Here is a 25,641-nt window from a genome sequence, read left to right on the forward strand (position 1 = left end):
ACTCCAAAATCATAGACGGTTTACAATCAGGGAGTGATGATTTTTTTTGTAAATTCCTTTACATTGTAGGAGGAAGATAAAGTTAAATAAAAGCAGAAAATGCCGGAAATGCTCAGCAGGAAATACTCTGGCAGCATCTGTGGAAAGAGGGAGGGGTAACGTTTCAGGTTGTGTCCTGTGGGAGATGGGTTTCCCAGACTGGGATGCTGGTGAAGAATGAGGTGGTACCTAGGCAGGTGATGGAAGCAAATCAAATAGTGACTTGCAGAAAGTAATTGGACGTATACCTGAAAAAGAAAAACTGTATTGACCCTGAGAAAAGAACAGGGGTGTGCTGCTCAAGGAATCAATAAGAAAAGAGACAGCACAGTACAGAGAGGCTGAATGGCCTCTTTGTACGCTGCAGGAATTTATAACTCTGAGTATGGGTCAGTGGCGTGAACTTCGATGTGAAGACAGATGTAGTAAGGAGTTAGACTGCACAAGGTATGGGTACAGCAACATTAACGTGTTAATGGTGGGGTGGGGAAGACAGGTGCGTGAATGGGACACCAGAGGTGACAGAAGTTGCATTTTCTCTTCTTTGGAAGCTGTTTTTTTAAAAACAGATCAGTCCACACATGCTGACTGGCTATTTATTTTCACATTCTGGTTTTGCAATCTGATACTGCTGATTGGTATCTACTCTACATTGCCAATGATATACAGGATCTGATGTTTAAACCATAGCTCTCAGCAAAATCTCACTGCAGGGAAAACACACACACCACAATACCTTTCAGAGACGAAAACTAAAAGATCAGATAGGGGGAAAAAAAAACAGCTGTAAATTTGCAAACTGCCCAATAGCAAACTATTGAATTAAAAGATAATTTTAGCGAAAGGCAGACAAGCAGGGGAGACAGTGGTGTACTCGTTGTACAGGAAGACAGTTCCGCACACATCAATGAGATGAGGGCCAGATTATGACTAAATCTCTGGAGTGGAACTTGAACTCACCATCTTGGGCAGTGGAAATGTATTTTAAGGAGAAGAGAACAAGCAAATAATCCTGTTACAAAAATCAAGAAAGGAGAAAAAGTTACAAACAACAACTTGGAAATAAGGGAATGACTACCAAGAAAGAAATAGACTTGTATTTGTATCACCTTTTCCATAACCATTGGATCTTCTCAAAGTGCTTTACAGCCAGTGAAATATTGACCGGGATTCTCCAGTTGTTCTGATTCAATTTTCTCACCGTCAGCGCACCCTCGCCAGCGGGCTTTGTGGCGACGTGGGGTGTGGGGGGGGGGGGGTTTACAATGGAAAATCCCACTGATAGTGGAATCCCACTGCCAATGAACAGCACAATGAAGCTGCCCGTTATTGAAGTAGTCACTGTTGTAATGGAGACTAAAAAGAGTGGCGCCAGTGGAGGAGGTATCGATTCAAGGAGGTTTCCCACCACCACCTTCTCAAGCAGCAAAGGATAGGCATTCATTGTCAGCCTTGCCAGTGATGGCCACATCCCTGTAATTATCTTCCCTTCCAGCAGAAAACTGGCATGTTATTTGCCCTCCCCCCACTGGGCACTTGCTTAGTGTTTTTCATGGTCCACTGGCCCATTATAGAATCAATCAGAGGTTTTCACACTGACTCACCTCTTGGATGTGAGTAACAATGGCTGTCTGAGTTGTAATGTCCAGTTGCTTGATCTTTTCGATGAATTCCTCCTTTCGCTCACACTGTGGAGTGGGTGAGTACATTTGCATTACTGGGATAGAAATTCACATCAACACTTCAAACATTTAATACAAATAAAATGGAACTGAGTGGTGGGTCCTCTATTGACTAGTCTGTAACTGTTCACACACAGGAGTTCTCAAGAAGATTCCTGTTCTTCATCTTCAGCCAGGTACAAACACTTCAACCATCTCCGCTACCCTGATCGAGGAACGGGACAAGAAATCCTGACCCACCCCAAATATCCTATCGTGCTGCCCTACTTACCACAGATCTCCTTTGCATCTGAACCTCCCTTCTTGCATTGCACAGTGTAATCCCATCCAAAACATGTGAGACAGTACGTCAGGCAGGCTGTAGCATCATGAAACAGAGTACATCCTGAAAGCAGATGGGAGCTTGTCCAGGGAGGTCTGGTCCCTCTGTCTGGATGTGCCTATTGTCATTAGAGAGTACCCTTTAAGAAATGGGTGTTTAAGAAATGTACCTTTAAGAAATGTTTAGCTGCCCATGTTACTGGAATGATGTCAGAGTGTGGGTGGAGCTGAGCTCTACTTCTGCTTTTTAGTTTCAGTTTGAGGAAGAGCTTGGGTGTGTCTGTGTTTTTCAGTGAGCTGCATCTGAAGGTGAGCTCTGCCATCCAAAGACTATCTATGGATCATTTTGCGAACTCAGAATTGTAAAAAGGTCTCAGTATTAAATGTAAACCTAATGTGCTCCTGTTTGAAGGTTTATTAAGTCTTTTGGGTGTAAAAGGACAGCATACAGGTTACTTAGTGTTGTATTCTTTGGGGGGTGTATTTGATTTACTGGTTGCTAAGATATTCACTGTTTGTTTTAAAAAGGTTAACTTGAGTTCATAGAATAAACATGGTTTTGTTTTAAAAACCACTGGTCTATTTTCTGCTGTACCATACCTGTAGAGTGAGCCGTGTGCTCCCCATACCACAATCTTAAAAGTTGTGGGTCAGGTGAATCTCCATGATACACTTTGGGATTCTCTAAACCCTGGCCGATAACACTATCCAGCTAGTCCTGTTCAGCGGCTACCACATTATTGAGGCAAGTATCACAAAGCAGCAAGGGGAACATCACTATCTGGAAGTTACCATCCATGTCACTGACCACCGACTTGGAAATATTAGGGCAGCATGGTGGTGCGGTGGCTAGCATTGCTGCCTATGGCACTGAGGACCCGGGTTCGATCCTGGCGCCGAGTCACTGTCCGTGTGACGTTTGCACATTCTCCCCGTGTTTGCATGGGTCTCACCCCCACAACCCAAAGATGTGCAGGTTAGATGGATTGGCCACGCTAAATTGGACCTTAATTGGAAAAAAAATAATTGGGTACTCTAAAAAAAAATTTTTAAGACTTGGAAACGTATCGCCGTCCTTTCATTTTTGCTGGGTCAAGATCCTAGAACTCCCTCCCTAACAGCACTGTGGGTGTACCTACACCTCAGGGGCTGCAGCAGTTCAAGAAAGCAGCTCACCACCACTCTCTCAAGGTCAACTAGGGATGGGCAATAAACGCTGGCCTAACCAGCCATGCCCACATCTCGGAAATGAATGAAGAAAGAGCAGGTGGAGTGGAACTGATTGGATAGCTCTTTCAAAGAGCTGAACAGTCTCATTCTCCGATATAAGACACGACGATCCAGTGGAACCAAATTAAAAGTTGCTGCAGAAATACTGGTGTGGCTTAGATACAATTGGAAACCGTACAGAGTCCCGTCTTTCAGAAGTTCACAGCAGGCTTCGAATCGGTTCCCAGAATTTTTTTAATAATAAATTTAGATTACCCAATTCATTTTTTCCAATTAAGGGACAATTTAGCGTGGCCATCTAGCCTGCACATCTTTGGGTTGTGGGGGCGAAACCCACGCAAACACAGGGGGAATGTGCAAACTCCACTCGGACAGTGACCCAGAGCCGGGATCAAACCTGGGACCTCGGCGCCGTGAGGCAGCTGTGCTAACCACTGTGCCGCCGTGCTGCCCAAACGTTTCCCAGAATTAAGCTCCTATTAGGATTTAGGTTCCTCCGGACACTTTTTTTTAATCCTAACAGATGAGAAATAATCAACGAGAATGCCATCCACCAATTTCCTTCTTATACTTCATGTCACAGCTTAAGGATCAATACAGTAGTGACTCTCAAACCCGACTGACCAAAAACCGAATATTTTTAAGAACATGCAAAGCGACTTCCGATGAAGACGGGCGGGCGGGAGGCAGCCGTACACTGGAGGGCTCCCGTTCAGGATCAGAATTTTCGGGGTCTTAACGCCCGGTCCCAGGGGCAATGGAGGCTGCAAAAGCAGTAAAAAGGCACAGTGAGGTGAAATGTCCAAGTTGGGGAAAAAAACGGCCGTGAAAAAAGTGATTAATGAAAGTCCGCCGGGGAGTGGAAAGGTCAGCATGGGAACTGCAAGGAAAGCGGAGGCTGGGGCACTAGGGGAGGCCACATTGCTCAAGGCAGAAGAAATTACCAAGGTGATGGCCGTGGAACTTGAAAAACAGTTCACAAAGCACATGGAAGCGATGAAGGAGGAGATGGGGGAGGTACTGAAAGTGCTGGTGGAGGAGGCGATTTCCCCGGTGAGGGCGGCGGTATCGAGCGCAGTGGCGGAGGCGCGGGAGCAAGGTGAGACACTGAAGGAAGTGGAAGAGGCATTATCGCAGCACAGTGATCAACTCACCTCGATGGTGAAGGAGCTGCGGAAGGTGATAGAGACCAACAAGGGTCTGCGAGCCAAAATGGAAGACCTGGAAAACAGATTCAGGCGACAGAATCTGAGGATTGTGGGGCTGCCCGAAGGGGTGGAAGGCCCGAGGCCGACGGGGTATTTTGCCACGATGTTGGCAAATCTATTGGGGGAGGGGGACGATCCCTCCCAATATGAACTGGATCGGGCTCATCGGTCGTGGAGGCCTACACCAAAGGCGAGTGAGCCGCCAAGAGTACTGACTCTGTGTTTCCGGAGGTACAGCATTAAAGAGAAGGTCCTGTGCTGGGCAAAGCAGAAGCGGGTGGTGCAGTGGGCTGGAGCTGTTATACGCATATACCAGGACTTTACAGTGGAGCTGGCGAGGAGGCGTTCTGCCTTCAGCCGGGTGAAGGCACTGTACATCAGCAAGGTGCAGTGCGGCATAGTGTATCCAGCTAAGTTGAGGTTGACCTACAAATTCAAGGACTTTTATTTTGGGACGGCAGACGCAGTGGAGGAGTTTGCAAAGGCAGAAGAACTGTGGCAGAATTGAGAAATGGTCATGTACCGATGTAGCCTCATGTAACTTTATTTTTTCACTGCGTGTTGATGTATGTACCAAATGAGTCAACGCTGTATATATTTGGACAAGGGAAGAGATGGGACTTTCATTTGCAATTATGGTTCTTTGGGGCTTGGGTGTGTATGCGGGGGGTTGTGTGCTAAAGGGGATTTCTCTACAATTCATGGGTGTCATTCACGGTACTCTTTCGAGGATTGGATGGCATCGAATATTAGCCATGGTGTGGAGATGCTGGCGTTGGACTGGGGTGAGCACAGTAAGAAGTCTTACAACACCAGGTTAAAGTCCAACAGGTTTGTTTCGAACACTAGCTTTCGGAGCGCTGCTCCTTTCACCTGAGGAAGGAGCAGTGCTCCGAAAGCTAGTGTTTGAAACAAACCTGTTGGACTTTAACCTGGTGTTGTAGGACTTCTTATTGAATATTAGGGGGAGGGTTGGGGGGTGGACTCTATACGTCAATGGTGACCATAGGCAATTCCTGATTCCTTTTTCCTTTTTTTTCCCCACCATGTGAGGGTTTGTTTTATTTGATGCTTATATTGCCAGGTGGGCCGTTGTTTGGGGTGGTGGGAGAATGGGATCGTTGTTGTTGAGAAGGGGATTGACATTGTATTTGTTACCGTTTACTGTTTGTTGGTGGGGTGTAAACTCTTGACGAAAATGTGAAAATGGAGAATAAAAATATTTTAAATTTTTTTTAAAAGAACATGCAAAGCATCATATGATCGTAGGAGAAGTAGTTCATTCGGTCCCTCAAGCAGATCTGTTTGTGTTTCAATTTCTATGTTTCCATCTGCCCCAAACATTTGATTCCCTTGCCTAACAAGAATCTATCCACCTCCACCTTAAAAATATTCAATGACCTCCACCTCCATCGTCTCTCTGAGGCAGAGTTTCAAAGTCACACAACCTTCAGAGAAAGAAATTCTCCTCAACTTTGTCCTAAAAGAGCGACCCCTAATTTTAAACGAGTGACCCCAGTTCTAAACTCACCCATGAGAGGGAAACATCCTTTCCACATCCATCTCGTCACTGCCATTCAAGATATTGGGCGCGAATCAACTGAAAGGGAACAAATTCCCATAGCGAGCGCGTTTAGCCACGTGTTTCCTGGTGTTCACAGCAGCGGTAAACACAGGGCTACAGTAAGGGGCCTCGGTGGGGCAAGCATGACCGTCCATACAAAGCCCCCTTTTCTACAGCAAGGAGTTCCGCTCGCCGGAATGCCTCAGTATAGTGAGAGATAGGGGCGGTACATGGCACAATGGTTAGCACTGGGACTACGGCGCTGAGGACACGGGTTCGAATCCCTGCCCTGGGTCACTATCCGTGTGGAGTTTGCACATTCTCTCCGTGTCTGCGTGGGATTCACCCCCAACAACCCAAAGATGTGCTGTTTAGGTGGATTGGCCATGCTAAATTGCCCCTTAATTGAAAAAACTAAATAATTGGGTACTCTAAATTTATATTATAATTTTTTTTTTTTAAAGTATAGCAAGAGGGCTGCCCCCAATCACCCACCCCCAACACAGTATGGGAGGGTCTCTGATCCCCCTTGCACTCTTTCCCCCCCCAAAACATCTGCACAGGGCATCCCTGGCCCGATCACCTGAACACAAAATGCCAGCTTGGCACCTTGGCAGTGCCCCCGAGTTCCACCTGGTACCTTGGAAATGCCAGGCTGGCACACAGAAAATACAGAGGCATGGGATTCAGGGTGATTTAGCAGTTTGGATCAGAAATTGGCTAGCTGGAAGAAGACAAAGGGTGGTGGTTGATGGGAAATGTTCAGACTGGAGCCCAGTTACTAGTGGTGTACCACAAGGATCTGTTTTGGGGCCACTGCGGTTTGTCATTTTTATAAATTACCTGGAGGAGGGCGTAGAAGAATGGGGGAGTAAATTTGCAGATGACACTAAAGTCGGAGTTGTGGATAGTGCGGAAGGATGTTACAAGTTACAGAGGGACATAGATAAGCTGCAGCGCTGGGCTGAGAGGTGGCAAATGGAGTTTAATGCAGAAAAGTGTGAGGTGATTCATTTTGGAAGGAATAACAGGAAGTCAGAGTACTGGGCTAATGGTAAGATTCTTGGCAGTGCGGATGAGCAGAGAGATCTCGGTGTCCATGTACATAGATCCCTGAAAGTTGCCACCCAGGTTGAGAGGGTTGTTAAGAAGGCGCACGGTGTTAGCTTTTATTGGTAGAGGGATTGAGTTTCGGAGCCATGAGGTCACGTTGCAGCTGTATAAAACTCTGGTGCGGCCGCATTTGGAGTATTGCGTGCAATTCTGGTCGCCGCATTATAGGAAGGATGTGGAAGCATTGGAAAGGGTGCAGAGGAGATTTACCAGAATGTTGCCTGGTATGGAGGGAAGATCTTATGAGGAAAGGCTGAGGGACTTGAGGCTGTTTTCGTTAGAGAGAAGAAAGTTAAGAGGTGACTTAATTGAGGCATACAAGATGATCAGAGGATTGGATAGGGTGGACAGTGAGAGCCTTTTTCCTTGGATGGTGATGTCTAGCGCGAGGGGACATAGCTTTAAATTGAGGGGAGATAGATATAGGACAGATGTCAGCGATAGGTTCTTTACTCAGAGAGTAGTAAGGGTGTGGAATGCCCTGCCTGCAACAGTAGTGGACTCGCCAACACTAAGGACATTCAAATGGTCATTGGATAGACATATGGACGATAAGGGAATAGTGTAGATGGGTTTTAGAGTGGTTTCACAGGTCAGCGCAACATCGAGGGCCGAAGGGCCTGTACTGCGCTGTAATGTTCTATGGTCTATGGTCTAAGTGCCAGGGGACCACCCTGCCAAAACAGTATGCACCCGAGGGCTTCTGATCCCCTGGGAGACCCCCACGAGTGCCGTTCCATCTGGTCCCTGATGTGGGGACCAGTGCTGAACAGCACTCGCCCAAGGTCTACGAGACCAAGGGGATAGATCCTAACACCTTGGTTGCCTTGGGAAGCTGCACATTAAAGTGAGACTAGCTGTCCCACTTTAATATGCAGATTTGATAAAACAAGTGATCCCACCATTTACATCGTAATGTCTCGCAAACTCACGTTAGATCTCACGAGGCATTGCGAGCCGGGTAGATCCCGGTAAGTGGGGTCTTCTGGTTTTTAACCGGCCACGCTGCACCGCGGGTGAGCTTCCTTTGGGGCGTAGCGTGGTCATTGGATCACGCCCATTACGTCAATCAACTCATCTATCACTCTTCTAAACTCCAGAAGAAATAAGCCAGTATCCTCATCAGTCAATTTCTTTTTATTTTACTCAATTTTAACTGAGTAAATTAACTTACCAGGACAGTTTGGGTGCCACATCAGCGCAGTGTGGTGCCGAATTGCGCCCCAGTCTATTCCCATGCTCTGAGTGACCTTTAACCCTACACCTGGCCTCGCTTGACCCAAGCCACCCGACACGAAATTTGGAAAAATCTGAAATCCGGCCTCGATCCTGGGATTGCTGGATTTGAGACTCTAATTGCACGTCGCAGGTGCAGAAGACCCATCACTGAGCTCAGAAACACACTGGAGTCAGAACTCAATTTTGTCGCATATCTCCAAGTTTATTAGGACGAGACGTTACTATTTACCTGAACAGCACATCCCAGCATGAGTAACAGCACCTTCTTCATCTCATCCATACTCTTTCCTGCAGCAAACATGAAGGGGAGAAAGCTTTAGTATGGGACACTTAACCAAAACAACACCGCAAATTTGTATGTTTCAGCTTTGTCAAAGTAACAGTGAAATTTCAAACCAGATTACTGCCCAGTGACTTTAGATTGAAAACAAATACACAACTATCAGCCGGGTAAAAGATTCAATCATGGCTCAGCGGATAAATAAAGTCTTGCATTTATATAGAGCCTTTCATAATCTTGGTTGAATCTCTACAACCAATAAAGTGCTTTGTGAAATGCAGTCACTTTTTTGCACTGCAAGCTCGCACAAACAGCAACGAGATCATCTATTCTCTGTGATGTTGGTTGAGGAATAAATATTGACCAGGACCCCGCTCCCGCTATTCTTTGAATCGTGCCATGGGATCCTTTACAACCTCTCTTTACAAGGGGCAGACAGGGCCTCAGTTTAATATGTCCACCGAAAATGATCTGCCAATCGAGCCATGCCCAACACTAGCACTCTCGCCCCTTTGGGTCTGAAGGTCGTGGGCTTGTGTCCCATTTCAGAAACCTAAGGAACAGCGGGTGGGAATTTCCTGCCCCGCCCCACGGTGCTTTCCTAAGAAGAGTAATCGCGGAAACAGATTAACCGATCCTTCATTTCATTGCTGCCTGTGGGATACTGCCGTGCACTAATTGACAGCTGCATTTCCCTCATTATTTAAAAAGGAGTAGGTGGTGGTGTTGAGGTGGTGCTATACTAATGCAAGTTTTTTAAATAATGAATCTGCAACAATGTTTTGAGAGTGAGAAATCAAAAGCCTTTAAGTAACAAGTTTTCAGCAATCAGTTAAGTTGGTCGGTCTAGTTCAGTTGACAGAATAGAGTTTTTGATGAACTATAATGCGCTCCAGTCAGTTGCCGTCTGGATCACAGCTGAAGCCCACACCCATCTTTCACACTGCACGTGACAAGTTATTAAAACCACTTCCTCTGCAATATCAGACACATTGTCTTTTTATTAGTTAATTAACACCGCAAGCTTCTATACTCCCATCGCTAATCTAACGGCCTACAATGTGGTGGTGAATCGGTCATTTACTGCGTCTTTATAGATTGGCGCTATTGACTGCTCTTTGGTATTTTCAGTGCAGGTGAGCCTGGGTTGGAAGAGGAGAGAAATAACTGTGAGCGAAGGAGACTATACAGACTGTTCAGAATCGATTAGATAAAAGCGAGAGACTCGTTTGCAAACCTTCTCTCGCCCCCTAATAGCCTTCACTTGGTCCAAAGCACTCAGTAGTTGTTGGTGAGCAAAAAAGCTTGATGCATGGCAAGATCATATAAGCAATATTGTGGTCAGTTGCTGTAATTGTTCAACGCGTTAGAAAAGTTAAGAACAAAACTATTCTTTAAATTTGTACCGTGGTGTCTTGAGCAGCCGCTTGAACCCCCGGAACAGGCGGACTCAGGCCTCCGCTCCAATGTCATCAGCAAGGACCTTAGTGGATACCGCTCGTCTCTGAAGAGCCAACCCGTCACCCTGGGGTGGTCCTCGAAGACACCTCAGAGTGACCCAGGATGCAGCTGTCATGCACACTCCCTGGGTAGCGGGCACACACATGAATGATACGGAGTGGTGGTCGCAACCAATCTGATCATTCAGGGAGTGAAACCCCTTCCTGTTAATGAAGGCTGTCCGATACTCCGGTGCGCACAAGGTAACATGTGTGCCACCTTTTGCCCCCTGGACCTGGGACATCCCGGCGATGGCAAAGAATCCTGCAGCCCGGGCATCTTGGTGGGCCTGATCCAGTTCAATGATGTAGTTGGATGCCCGGGCATACAGGGCATCCATAACGCCCTGGATGCACCTGTGAACTATAGTTTGAGAAATGCTGTCCGGCATCTCATCAAAAGATCAACGACACCTGTACACCGTGGGCTGTCGCTGGCCTCCCCCTCGGAGTTCCTCCCCGGCCTGATGGGTGGCCAGGTCTCCAGGGTGCTTGGCGGCCCCCTGTACATGGGGTGCCATCTCCAGCCCGTGTCATCGCTGATGCCGCCTTCTCCAGCGCCTGCCTGCCTAGGCTGTGACAGCAACATAAGGGCAGCCTCTGCGGAATCCACACAAGTAAACATTTTTAATCTGGAAGGAATTAGAGTAGGAGAGAGGTTGACAATCCATTAGGGCTTCCAACCCGTGACCCCACCTTTATCATGTCTCTCCTGCCTTCACTCGGAGTGCCAACCAGTGAGATAGTTGTACTGGCAAACCTTGCTCTGCACACTCACCCCAGGCCACAGCAGGAAGCCCGAGACCAGAGACCTCTGCCGGGAACATTATTGAGACCATGCTCAGGTGCCCATCCCTAATACACACATTTAACCTTTGGCAGCGAGAGGGTCTTCAGTGCTGAAGGCCTACTTTTCAGTGTTTGATTGTTGCCAGCTAGCTCTCTGGTGCTGATGCTCCTAGAGTTCAGGCAGTGTTCAGACTTCAAAGTTTCCTTGAGATGCTCTGCACCAATTCTCCTCCGAGACATGGCACATGTACCCTGGAATAGGCACTTGAGAGCTGAGAATATTTTGTTTATTAAACAGTAACAGAGATTTGAAAATCAATTAGGTAACATTCCACATATCACACTAACCATTAAATAACAAGGAAATGTCACCATTTCGTATTGGTACCAATACAAAGCTATATCAGCTCATTTTCACAGAAAGCCCAAATACACAGCATCACCCCTCGCAGGTTCCTCAACAGAAATGGAGGATAAGCCTGAGAATGTGTTATCATGTCCAGAAATTTGTCATAGAAATGATCTGTCCATCAATGTGTTGCTTCCACGTACCAGTGCCAATTTCCTTCCAGAAGTCGCAGCTGTGCAGGCCCCTCCCACACAGCCCAATCTCACCGGATCCAAATCCTGGCATCTACATATTCCACTGGCGCTCAAGGTGCAGTTGAACATTCTTGACTTCCAGCGTGTTTAACCCGTGGTGACATGCCAGTTACACGCAGCACTCACCACACCAGCAACAAGAGCAACAACAATCTGTGAAAGCATTTCTTCAACAGCGTCATCAGGTTCAGATCAATGTCGCGCACCAGGTCGTGCAGCATCTTCTTGCTTCAAACCGGATTGCCTTCCGGACTCATGCATACCATTGAGCCCGATGTTCCAGGACCCAGGTATCTCAGAAAAGATAGCTCTTCTTTCTGGCTACATAAAAGGATGGAAACAGCAACAGAAGCCTCCAGGCATCCGCAGCCACCAGCAGGAGCAGGCAACAAACACAACCTGCAGCTGTGAAGTGCTCTCACAACTAACCAGGCTAATTCATCATTTGCAGCCTTCGGCTGTGAAGCTAGAGACTGCTCACAGTCAAAGGGAGTGAAACTGACTTTCAGCATTGAAAGAACAGCAAGGCTCTGTCCTGGAAGTGTTTGGTGGGACAGACAGGCTACAGCTTGCCCTTGTTATGCGTCTCTGCAATATTTAAAGATGGCTTGAAGGCCTTATAGATGCAAAGACCCTAACCTCCCTCTGCCGCCCCCAGCCCAGGGGCGACCCTGACCTGGAACGCTTCAGTTCCCCAACCAAGCCCAACTCCCAAGGGTGCCCTTCACACCAAGCACTAGGCCAGCAGCTCCGGTGCCCTTGAGCCATTTGCCAGAAAATGGAAATGGCTACTCACCTCTTCACTTCCCATCAGCAGCCATTGCGCCAGCTTCACATTTTTGACAAGGAGTACGAAACGACGCCCAAGTGATTTCTCACTGGGGAGATGATTAATTCAATCTTCATTCAATCTTGCGAATGAGATTGAAATGAATGCAAATGAGGGTTAATTAGATTCTCACCATCTTTGGGCGAGTTCTGGACCTTACCATCGAGAGCAAGCTGGGTGATTGCAAACTGGTTCGTGCCTGGCATGAGTCTGGATTTTGGCCTTTCCCACTATTAACCCAGCGCACGCAGATGTGCGCCGGGCGCACTGTGATGGTTGAATTATAGAATTTCATAGAATTTACAGTGCAGAAGGTGGTCATTCGGCCCATTGGGGTCTGCACCGGCGCTTGAAAAGAGCACCCTTCCTAAGCCCTCACCTCCACCTTATCCCCGAAACCCAGCCCAATCTTTTTGGACAGTAAGGGCAATTTTGCATGGCCAGTCCAACTAACCTGCACACCTTTGGACTGTGGGAGGAAACCGGAGCACCCGGAGGAAACTCACGCAGACACGGGGAGGACGTGCAGACTCCGCACAGACAGTGACCCAAGCCGGGAATCGAACAGGAGACCCTGGAGCTGTGAAGCAACTGTGCTAACCACTGTGCTACCGTGCCTGCCTACATGTCATCGCGCCCATTAACTCGGTTTCTCTTTCCACAGATACTACCAGGCCTCCTGAGTTTATCCAGCACTTTCTATTTTTATTTGAGATTTTCAGTATCCGCAGTATTTTACTTCTATTAAATCACTTCACGTTTAGTTGTCACAGGACGTGGTCATTTCAGAAGGTTAACAACTGACTGACGAAATTTTCCTACTATTTCGATTAAATCCAACGTCTACAAAAAGAAAACGGTAGAGCCAGTGTTAAACTAACAAAAACATTCACAGCCCCATTGAGGTCCCTCACATCACAAACACTTCAATGTTTCAAAGGGCTCCCACCCCACAAAAACTATTAAACCCTTGCGGATCTGAAATAAAGTACAGCCAGTTCGGTAAACTGACTTATTTGGTCTTCTAATGAGGAAAGGAAATGTTTCGATGTATCAAATAATCTCCTAAATCTGCTCCCAAACTCACAAAGGAAGGTTTGGCCTTGTGCACAGACAAGGTCATTCAAACCCAGCAGTCTGTGCAGTGTGGAAAAATACATGAGTTCACTTTCAAGCTCAAACAAAGTTATTTTAGAGAACACTGTTGGATAAATCAAGTCATTGTTGGCACCCATTTAAGGGCTGGGATCGTTTGTGTTAAGTTTTAATAAAAGGAAACATTTCAACATGACAGTTAGCAAAATCGAAGAGGCTTCCTGCAGAGGTCAAACAACATGTGTATCTTACAGCAAAGGTCAAGGGACCCTTTGATTCATATCAGAAGTGCCATTTCCTTTTCTGTGCTTGAAAATTTGCAACCTGCAGTTGCTGATTCAAGCTCAACATCCAACCAATACATTCTTTCTAGTGGTTTGATGCAACTGAGCGTCTTACGAGGACACTTTTAACGAGTCAACCATGCTGCTATACGACTAGAGTTACATACAGTCCCAGACTGGCTAATAACAGAAGATTTCCTTCCCTAAAGGAGATGAGTAAAGCAGTTGGGTTTTTACAAACATGGTCTTTTTTTTTCTCCATTTACAAATTTTGTCGTACAAAATTATCGAATTACCAGGGTGGACTTCAAACTACACGAAGGATCATAGGAAGTAGGAGCAGGAATACACCTCACGGCTTCTGGAGCCTGCTCCACCATTCAATATAAACATGGCTGATCTTCTACCTCAATGCTACTTTCCTGTCCTGTCCCCCAATTCCCTTTTGTTCAGGCATCTGGACTACTATTCCAGTAACATAGCGACGACAAATGGCCAATGATTACCTTCCCAGGAAACTAGGGATGGGCCATGAACATCAGGCCTCACAATTCCTCAAAAATAAATACAACGAGTAATCAGACTGGTAGAAAATAAATCCATGTTTTAAGGAATAAACTGCAATTTCAACAAGACCCCCCCAAACAGGATTATGGATCTCAATTCACAGTCAGCAACATTTTGACATTGATCCAGTTCAAAACAACCGGAAACATAGGAAGGCAGGAACATAGGAACAGCAGGAGATCTTGCATTTCAGCCTCTTGCACTCCTCAATTAGATCATAGCTGATCTGTATATCCACGCTTGGTTCCATATTCATTAACTGTTGGACGAACAGAAATCTCAAATTTATGCCCCCTTGTTCTAGACTCCACCCCCCCAGGAAAAAGTTACCCCTTTCTACCCCATGAACTATAATTAAGTAGCTGAATTAACCATCTACAGTCAAGGAAACGGTCCTGATGCTGCCAGAGGTGGTTTCCAATGAGTGGGTTGCATGGCCTAATGGACAGGGGTCTGACTTTGATGTAATCTGTGATGTAATCAGGGATTGCAGGTTCAAGCTCTGTTTGCCCGGTTTCTGTGGTGTAGTGGTTATCATGTTTGCTTTACAGGCAAAATGGTCCTCGGTTCGAAACCAGGCAGAAACATTGCCAAAGCCCATTCTTCATGTACGAGGAAATGTTACAACCCTAGACCGGAGTTCAAACGAGGAAGTCAATAGGTCAATTGGGTAGTTCACGCGATATAGAGTTGCTCGGAGAGCACGGTGGCACAGTGGTTAGCACTGTTGCTTCATGGCACCAGGGACCCAGGTTCAATTCCCGGCTCGAGACACTGTCTGTGCGGAGTCTGCATGTTCTCCCTGTGTCTGCGTGGGTTTCCTCCGGGTGCTCCGGTTTCCCACAAGTCCCGAAAGACGTGCTGTTAGGTGAATTGGACATTCTGAATTCTCCCTCAATGTACCCTCACAGGCGCCAGAATGTGGCGATTAGGTGCTTTTCACAGTAGCTTCATTGCAGTGTCAATGTAAGCCTACTTGTGACAGTAATAAAGATTATTATTTAAGTTTCGCAGGAATGCCAGCTGTGGGAATAACATGGGAATGAAGTTGGCCAAAATTCGGCAAGTAGAACAAAATTACCTCTAGGAAGGCCCTTTGCATTTGTAACAGAGACAATGGGTTGGTGGTGGGGGTGCAAGGTGCATACTGTTCTAAGCCCACTGACATTTAAAACAAATTTATAACTCGACACAGTCTAAACGAACAGAAGAATCCATATCCAAACAAAGATTTAAATTATATTTGACCTTCGTTGTCAGATATACAATCTTCATTGAAATCTAGGTAAGGCACATTTCACTTACTGACACAAAGAAATTAGGAGGATAGGGGATCTATTTATAGACGGGAGCTTCCCCAGCTTGAAAGCCTTGGAGGGTAAATTTGAATTGCCAGCAGGGAATGCGTTTAGGTATTTGCAGGTGCGAGACTTCTTGAGAAGGCAGGTTCCAGCCTTCCCACTGCTGCTGCCATGGGGGATACAGGACAGAGTAGTCTCCAGTACCTGGGTGGGAGAGGGGAAGCTATCAGATATTTACCAGGAGCTTTTGGATGCGGAGGAAATTCCAGTGGAGGAGCTTACGGGCAAGTGGGATGACGAGCTACGAGGAGGGATAGAGGCGGGTCTGTGGGCGGATGCCCTAAGCAGGGTTAATACATCCTCATCATGTGCCAGGCTTAGCCCGATACAATTCAAGGTGGTCCACCGGGCACACATGACAGTGGCCCGGATGAGCAAGTTTTCCGAGGTAGAGGTAAGCGAGGTGCGCAGGAAGCCCAGCAAATCATGTCCACATGTTTTGGGAATGCCCAAAGCTTAGAGGGTTTTGGCAGGGTTTCGCTAAGGCAATGTCCACGGTACTCAAAACCCGGGTGGTGCTGAGTCCGGAGGTGGCGATCTTTGGAGTGTCGGAAGAGACAGGAGTTCAGGGGCGAAAGAGGCCGACGTCTTCGCCTTTGCCTCCCTGGTAGCCCGGAGACGGATCTTATTAATGTGGAGGGACTCGAAGCCCCCCCCCCCCCGCCGAGTGTAGAGACCTGGGTTAGTGACATGGCTGGGTTTCTCAGTTTCAAGAAAATAAAGTTCGCCTTAAGAAGGTCAATGGTTGGGTTCACCCGGAGGTGGCAGCCATTCGTCGACTTTCTCGGGGAAAATTAAAATGTCAGCAGAAGCAGAATTCCAAAGGGGGGGGGGGAGAAAGAGGGCCAGACTGTCGCTGAGGTGTGAAGATTATGATGGGGCGGAAATGTTTATTGTACCATGTTTATGTCGCTGTTATTGTTATTATTATAAAAACTTGTAAATACCCTTATAAAAATATATATTTTTTAAAGACTGAACGGTGACGTTAATACAGGTCTTTAAAATGATGAAGGGAGTTGATAAGATAGAAGTGGAGAAGATGTTTCCACGTAGAGGAATCTGGAGCCAAGGGCTACAAATATAAGATCCCATTCCATTCGCCCTCTGCCCTAAGGCAGGTTCCTTGGCATATTGTCGGCTGGTGCTGCATAGTCTTGGCAGTTTGCCACAGACGCCCTCTCTCGGGGGCAGAGCAAGGAGACTAGTCCCAGGTCTGCCTCAGTCAGAAAGAAAAACATATAATAGTCACTAATAAATCCAACAGGGAACTGAGAGTAAACTATTTACCGGATAGGCTGGTGAGAACATAGAACATAGAACAATACAGCGCAGTACAGGCCCTTCGGCCCACGATGTTGCACCGAAACAAAAGCCATCTAACCTACACTATGCCATTATCATCCATATGTTTATCCAATAAACTTTTAAATGCCCCCAATGTTGGCGAGTTCAATACTGTTGCAGGTAGGGCATTCCACGGCCTCACTACTCTTTGCGTAAAGAACTTACCTCTGACCTCTGTCCTATATCTATTACCCCTCAGTTTAAAGCTATGTCCCCTCGTGCCAGCCATTCCATCCGCGGGAGAAGGCTCTCACTGTCCACCCTATCCAACCCCCTGATCATTTTGTATGCCTCTATAAAGTCTCCTCTTAACCTTCTTCTCTCCTACGAAAACAACCTCAAGTCCATCAACCTTTCCTCATAAGATTTTCCCTCCATACCAGGCAACATCCTGGTAAATCTCCTCTGCACCCGCTCCAAAGCCTCCACGTCCTTCCTATAATGCGGTGACCAGAACTGTACGCAATACTCCAAATGCGGCCGTACCAGAGTTCTGTACAGCTGCAACATGACCTCCTGATTCCGGAACTCAATCCCTCTACCAATAAAGGCCAACACTCCATAGGCCTTCTTCACAACCCTATCAACCTGGGTGGCAACTTTCAGGGATCTATGTACATGGACACCTAGATCCCTCTGCTCATCCACACTTTCAAGAACTTTACCATTAGCCAAATATTCCGCATTCCTGTTATTCCTTCCAAAGTGAATCACCTCACACTTCTCTACATTAAACTCCATTTGCCACCTCTCAGCCCAGCTCTGCAGCTTATCTATATCCCTCTGTAACCTGCTACATCCTTCCACACTATTGACAACACCACCGACTTTAGTATCGTCTGCAAATTTACTCACCCACCCTTCTGCGCCTTCCTCTAGGTCATTGATAAAAATGACAAACAGCAACGGCCCCAGAACAGATCCTTGTGGTACTCCACTTGTGACTGAACTCCATTCTGAACATTACCATCAACCACCACCCTCTGTCTTCTTCCAGCAAGCCAATTTCTGATCCACATCTCTAAATCACCCTCAATCCCCAGCCTCCGTATTTTCTTTTTTTTTTTACAAATATTTTATTGAAAATTTTTGGTCAACCAACACAGTACATTCTGCATCCTTTACACAATATTATAACAACACAAATAACAATGACCTATTTTATAAACAAAAAAAAAACAAAAAAATGAATAAATAATAAATAACAAAAATGAAAACTAACCCTAATTGGCAACTGCCTTATCACGAGTAACACTCTCCAAAAATATAATTTAACAGTCCAATATATAATTATCTGTAGCAACGACCTATACATATTATACAGTATATATTAACAACCCTGAGAGTCCTTCTGGTTCCCCCTCCCCCCCCCCCCCCCCCCCCCACGATCCTGGGCTGCTGCTGCCTTCTTTTTTCCATTCCATCTATCTTTCTGCGAGGTATTCGACGAACGGTTGCCACCGCCTGGTGAACGCTTGAGCCGACCCCCTTAGAACGAACTTAATCCGCTCTAGCTTCATAAACCCTGCCATGTCATTTATCCAGGTCTCCACCCCCGGGGGCTTGGCTTCTTTCCACATTAACAAAATCCTGCGCCGGGCTACTAGGGACGCAAAGGCCAAAACATCGGCCTCTCTCGCCTCCTGCACTCCCGGCTCTTGTGCAACCCCAAATATAGCCAACCCCCAGCTTGGTTCGACCCGGACCCCCACTACTTTTGAAAGCACCTTTGTCACCCCCATCCAAAACCCCTGTAGTGCCGGGCATGACCAAAACATATGGGTATGATTCGCTGGGCTTCTCGAGCACCTCGCACACCTATCCTCCACCCCAAAAAATTTACTGAGCCGTGCTCCAGTCATATGCACCCTGTGTAATACCTTAAACTGAATCAGGCTTAGCCTGGCACACGAGGACGAGTTTACCCTGCTTAGGGCACCTGCCCACAGCCCCTCCTCGATCTCCTCCCCCAGCTCTTCTTCCCATTTCCCTTTTAGTTCTTCTACCATAGTCTCCCCTTCGTCCCTCATTTCCCTATATATATCTGACACCTTACCATCCCCCACCCATGTCTTTGAGATCACTCTGTCCTGCACCTCTTGTGTCGGGAGCTGCGGGAATTCCCTCACCTGTTGCCTCGCAAAAGCCCTCAGTTGCATATACCTGAATGCATTCCCTTGGGGCAACCCATATTTCTCGGTCAGCGCTCCCAGACTCGCGAACTTCCCATCCACAAACAGATCTTTCAGTTGCGTTATTCCTGCTCTTTGCCACATTCCATATCCCCCATCCATTCCCCCCGGGGCAAACCTATGGTTGTTTCTTATCGGGGACCCCCCCAAGGCTCCAGTCTTTCCCCTATGCCGTCTCCACTGTCCCCAAATCTTCAGTGTAGCCACCACCACCGGGCTTGTGGTGTAGTTCCTCGGTGAGAACGGCAATGGGGCTGTCACCATAGCCTGTAGGCTAGTCCCCCTACAGGACGCCCTCTCTAATCTCTTCCACGCCGCTCCCTCCTCCTCTCCCATCCACTTACTCACCATTGAAATATTAGCGGCCCAATAATACTCACTTAGGCTCGGTAGTGCCAGCCCCCCCCCTATCCCCGCTACGCTGTAAGAATCCCTTCCTCACTCTCGGGGTCTTCCCGGCCCACACAAAACCCATGATGCTCTTTTCAATCCTTTTAAAAAAAGCCTTCGTGATCACCACCGGGAGGCACTGAAACACAGAGGAATCTCGGGAGGACCACCATCTTAACCGCCAGCACCCTCCCTGCCAGTGACAGGGATACCATATCCCATCTCTTGAAATCCTCCTCCATTTGTTCCACCAACCGCGTTAAATTTAACCTATGCAATGTGCCCCAATTCTTGGCTATCTGGATCCCCAGGTAACGAAAGTCCCTTGGTACCTTCCTCAACGGTAGGTCCTCTATTTCTCTACTCTGCTCCCCTGGATGCACCACAAACAACTCACTTTTCCCCATGTTCAATTTATACCCTGAAAAATCCCCAAACTCCCCAAGTATCCGCATTATTTCTGGCATCCCCTCCGCCGGGTCTGCCACGTATAGTAGCAAATCGTCCGCATACAAAGATACCCGGTGTTCTTCTCCTCCTCTAAGTACTCCCCTCCACTTCTTGGAACCCCTCAACGCTATCGCCAGGGGCTCAATCGCCAGTGCAAACAATAATGGGGACAGAGGGCATCCCTGCCTTGTCCCTCTATGGAGCCGAAAATATGCAGATCCCCGTCCATTCGTGACCACGCTCGCCATCGGGGCCCTATACAACAGCTGCACCCATCTAACATACCCCTCTCCAAAACCAAATCTCCTCAACACCTCCCACAAATAATCCCACTCCACTCTATCAAATGCTTTCTCGGCATCCATCGCCACTACTATCTCCGTTTCCCCCTCTGGTGGGGCCATCATCATTACCCCTAACAGCCTCCGTATATTCGTGTTCAGCTGTCTCCCCTTCACAAACCCAGTTTGGTCCTCGTGGACCACCCCCGGGACACATTCCTCTATTCTCATTGCCATTACCTTGGCCAGGATCTTGGCATCTACATTTAGGAGGGAAATAGGTCTATAGGACCCGCATTGTAGCAGGTCCTTTTCCTTCTTTAAGAGAAGCGATATCGTTGCTTCAGACATAGTCGGGGGCAGTTGTCCCCTTTCCTTTGCCTCATTAAAGGTCCTCGTCAATACCGGGGCGAGCAAGTCCACATATTTTCTATAGAATTCGACTGGGAATCCATCCGGTCCCGGGGCCTTTCCCGCCTGCATGCTCCTAATTCCTTTCACCACTTCTTCTACCTCGATCTGTGCTCCCAGTCCCACCCTTTCCTGCTCTTCCACCTTGGGAAATTCCAGCCGATCCAAAAAGCCCATCATTCTCTCCCTCCCATCCGGGGGTTGCGCTTCATATAATTTTTTATAAAATGTCTTGAACACTCCATTCACTCTCTCCGCTCCCCGCTCCATCTCCTTCCTCATCCCTCACTCCCCCTATTTCCCTCGCTGCTCCCCTTTTCCTCAATTGGTGTGCCAGCAACCTGCTCACCTTCTCCCCATATTCGTACTGTACACCCTGTGCCTTCCTCCATTGTGCCTCTGCAGTGCCCGTAGTCAGCAAGTCAAATTCTACATGTAGCCTTTGCCTTTCCCTGTACAGTCCCTCCTCCGGTGCTTCCGCATATTGTCTGTCCACCCTCAAAGGTTCTTGCAGCAACCGCTCCCGTTCCTTACTCTCCTGCTTCCCTTTATGTGCCCTTATTGATATCAGCTCCCCTCTAACCACCGCCTTCAACGCCTCCCAGACCACTCCCACCTGGACCTCCCCATTATCATTGAGTTCCAAGTACTTTTCAATGCACCCCCTCACCCTTAGACACACCCCCTCATCTGCCATTAGTCCCATGTCCATTCTCCAGGGTGGGCGCCCTCCTGTTTCCTCCCCTATCTCCAAGTCTACCCAGTATGGAGCGTGATCCGAAATGGCTATAGCCGTATACTCCGTTCCCCTCACCTTCGGGATCAACGCCCTTCCCAGCACAAAAAAGTCTATTCGCGAGTAGACTTTATGGACATAGGAGAAAAACGAGAACTCCTTACTCCTAGGACTGCTAAATCTCCACGGGTCTACACCTCCCATCTGCTCCATAAAATCTTTAAGTACCTTGGCTGCTGCCGGCCTCCTTCCAGTCCTGGACTTCGACCTATCCAGCCCTGGTTCCAACACCGTATTAAAATCTCCCCCCATTATCAGCTTTCCCATCTCTAGGTCCGGAATGCGTCCTAGCATCCGCCTCATAAAATTGGCATCATCCCAGTTCGGGGCATATACGTTTACCAAAACCACCGTCTCCCCCTGTAGTTTGCCACTCACCATCACGTATCTGCCCCCGTTATCCGCCACTATAGTCTTTGCCTCGAACATTACCCGCTTCCCCACTAATATAGCCACCCCCCTGTTTTTCGCATCTAGCCCCGAATGGAACACCTGCCCCACCCATCCTTTGCGTAGCCTAACCTGGTCTATCAGTTTCAGGTGCGTTTCCTGTAACATAACCACATCTGCCTTAAGTTTCTTAAGGTGTGCGAGTACCCGTGCCCTCTTTATCGGCCCGTTCAGCCCTCTCACGTTCCACGTGATCAGCCGGGTTGGGGGGCTTCCTAACCCCCCCCCTTGTCGATTAGCCATCCCGTTTTTCCAGCTCCTCACCCGGTTCCCACGCAGCTGTATCTCCCCCAGGCGGTGCCCCCCCGCCCATCCCCTCCCATACCAGCTCCCCCCTCTCCCCAGCAGCAGCAGCCCAGTAATTCCCCCCTCCCACCCCCCCCGCTAGATCCCCCGCTAGCGTAATTACTCCCCCCATGTTGCTCCCATTCTGGCCGACCTCGGCTTCCCCCCGTGACCTCGGCTCGCACCGTGCGACGCCCCCTCCTTCCTGCTTCTCTATTCCCGCCATGATTATCATACCGCGGGAACCAAGCCCGCGCTTCTCCCTTGGCCCCGCCCCCAATGGCCAACGCCCCATCTCCTCCACCTCCCCTCCTCCCCCCATCACCACCTGTGGAAGAGAGAAAAGTTACCACATCGCAGGATTAGTACATAAAACTCCTCTTTCCCCCCTTTTTAACCCCCCTCTTCGCCCCCCACATTCGCCCCACCACTTTGTTCAAACGTTCTTTTTAATAACCCGCTCATTCCAGTTTTTCTTCCACAATAAAAGTCCATGCTTCATCCGCCGTCTCAAAGTCTCAAAGCCTCCCTCGATATGTGACCCACAGTCTTGCCGGTTGCAGCATTCCAAATTTTATCTTCTTTTTATGAAGCACCGCCTTGGCCCGATTAAAGCTCGCCCTCCTGCTCGCCACCTCCGCACTCCAGTCTTGATAAACGCGGATCACCGTGTTCTCCCATTTACTGCTCCGAGTTTTCTTTGCCCATCTAAGGACCATTTCTCCATCCTTAAAACGGAGGAATCTCACCACTATGGCTCTGGGAATTTCTCCTGCTCTCGGTCCTCGCGCCATCACTCGGTATGCTCCCTCCACCTCCAACGGACCCACCGGGGCCTCCGCTCCCATTAACGAGTGCAGCATCGTGCTCACATATTCCCACCGTCCGCTCCCTCCGCACCTTCAGGAAGACCAAGAATCCTCAGGTTGTTCCTCCTTGCGTTGTTGTCCAGTGCCTCCAACCTTTCCACACATCGTTTCTGATGTGCCTCATGCGTCTCCGTCTTCACCACCAGGCCCTGTATGTCGTCCTCATTCTCGGCTGCCTTTGCCTTCACGACCCGAAGCTCCCGCTCCTGGGTCTTTTGCTCCTCCTTTAGCCCTTCGATCGCCTGTAGTATCGGGGCCAACAGCTCTTTCTTTATTTCCTTTTTGAGCTCTTCCACACAGCATTTCAAGAACTCTTGTTGTTCAGGGCCCCATGTTAAACTGCCACTTTCCAACACCATCTTGGTTTTTGCTTGCCTTCCTTGCCGCTGTTCTAAAGGATCCACTGCAATCCGGCCACTTTCTCCTCCTTTTTTCATCCGTATCCAGGGGGCATTCCCTTCTGATTTACCGCACAGTGTTTTTAGCCGTCAAAATTGCCGTTGGGGCTCCTATCAAGAGCCCAAAAGTCCGTTTCACCGGGAGCTGCCGAAACATGCGACTCAGCTGGTCATCGCCGCACCCGGAAGTCCAGCCTCCGTTTTCTGCAATAGCCTACCGTGGGGAACCTTATCAAACGCTGAAATCCATATACACCACATCAACTGCTCTACCCTCGTCTACCTGTTCAGTCACCTTCTCAAAGAACTTAATAAGGTTTGTGAGGCATGACCTACCCTTCACAAAGCCATGCTGACTATCCCTGATCATATTATTCCTATCTAGATGATTATAAATCTTGTCTCTTATAATCCCCTCCAAGACTTTACCCACTACAGACGTGAGGCTCACCGGTCTATAGTTGCCGGGGCTGTCTCTGCTCCCCTTTTTGAACAAAGGGACCACATTTGCTATCCTCCAGTCCTCTGGCACTATTCCTGTAGCCAATGATGACATAAAAATCAAAGCCAAAGGTCCAGCAATCTCTTCCCTGGCCTCCCAGAGAATCCTAGGAAAAATCCCATCAGGTCCTGGGGACTTATCTATTTTCAGCCTGTCCAGAATTGCCAACACCTCTTCCCTACGGACCTCAATGCCATCTAATCTATTAGCCTGGGGCTCAGCATTCTCCTCCACAACATTATCTTTTTCCTGAGTAAGTACTGACAAAAAATATTCATTTAGTATCTCGCCTATCTCTTCAGACTCCACACACAATTTCCCATCCCTGTCCTTGACTGGTCCTACTCTTTCCCTAGTCATTCGCTTATTCCTGACATACCTATAGAAAGCTTTTGGGTTTTCCTTGATCCTTCCTGCCAAATACTTCTCATGTCCCCTCCTTGCTCGTCTTAGCTCTCTCTTTAGATCCTTCCTCGCTACCTTGTAACTATCCATCGCCCCAACTGAAACTTCACACCTCATCTTCACATAGGCCTCCTTCTTCCTCTTAACAAGAGATTCCACTTCTTTGGTAAACCACGGTTCCCTCGCTCGGCGCCTTCCTCCCTGTCTGACCGGTACATACTTATCAAGAACACGCAGTAGCTGATCCTTTAACAAGCTCCACTTATCCAGTGTGCCCAACACTTGCAGCCTACTTCTCCACCTTATCCCCCCCAAGTCACGTCTAATGGCATCATAATTGCCCTTCCCCCAGCTATAACTCTTGCCCTGCGGTGTATACTTATCCCTTTCCATCATTAACGTAAACGTCACCGAATTGTGGTCACTGTCCACAAAGTGCTCTCCTACCTCCAAATCCAACACCTGGCCTGGTTCATTACCTGGGATTGGCTGGGATTGTTTTCCTTGGAGCAGAGAAGGCTGAGGGGGGACCTGATTGAAGTGTACAAAATTATGAGGGACATAAATAGGGTAGTTAGGAAGGAACCTTTCCCCTTAGTAGATGGTCAATAACCAGGGGCCACAGATTTATAACTATATCTAGGTTTCAGGATACATCATTGGTCTTCCTGCTGCCAGGTTACAGACCCCAGCAAGGGTGGGAAAGTGCGCGGGCATCTTGACAGAGTTGGGGTGGGAGGGGAAGATGGAAATGTTAGGGGTAATATTTTGAGGAACCTCCGATTGGCACAGGGAATCCTTGCCCAGTACATCACATCTCACTGGGCGGGCTGTAAAATCCAACCCCTTACAGTGCCATCTCTGGGCCAGAAACTCCAGGTTCGAGTCTCACTTCAGGACTTCATGGCCAAGAAAGGAGTGTTGGTGATGTGACCAAACAGGTTGCTGGCCTGCCTGTAAATCTCTTCCAAAATGTCTGATGTCAGGCGTGAGTTTCCTGGTCAGCCATACTGCAGAGGGCAATGGTAAACCCACTGCACTTTGTCCAGCATAATCATGGGACAATCCAATGAAGTCCGTGGCCACCAACCCCTGGGTAGGACCTGGTACTGGAGGAGGAGGATGTAATGTAACAGTAATGTAATGTACTGGAGGTTAAAAA

General features: G+C 48.0%; 1 protein-coding gene across 3 annotated transcripts in view; it reads right to left on the reverse strand.

The window, feature by feature from the left end:
• ccdc88c (coiled-coil domain containing 88C) overlaps positions 1-25,641 on the reverse strand; it is a 312,840-nt gene that overhangs the window by 137,745 nt on the left and 149,454 nt on the right. For all 3 annotated transcript variants that reach the window (XM_072494152.1, XM_072494150.1, XM_072494156.1), the window contains 2 exons: positions 8,626-8,684; positions 1,644-1,727 (listed from right to left, as the gene is read on the reverse strand). In XM_072494152.1, the coding sequence (XP_072350253.1) occupies positions 1,644-1,727; positions 8,626-8,684 (143 nt within the window). The remainder of the gene's footprint in view (positions 1-1,643; positions 1,728-8,625; positions 8,685-25,641) is intronic.

The sequence above is a fragment of the Scyliorhinus torazame genome, chromosome 2, assembly GCF_047496885.1.
Source record: "Scyliorhinus torazame isolate Kashiwa2021f chromosome 2, sScyTor2.1, whole genome shotgun sequence".
Taxonomy (NCBI): domain Eukaryota; kingdom Metazoa; phylum Chordata; class Chondrichthyes; order Carcharhiniformes; family Scyliorhinidae; genus Scyliorhinus; species Scyliorhinus torazame.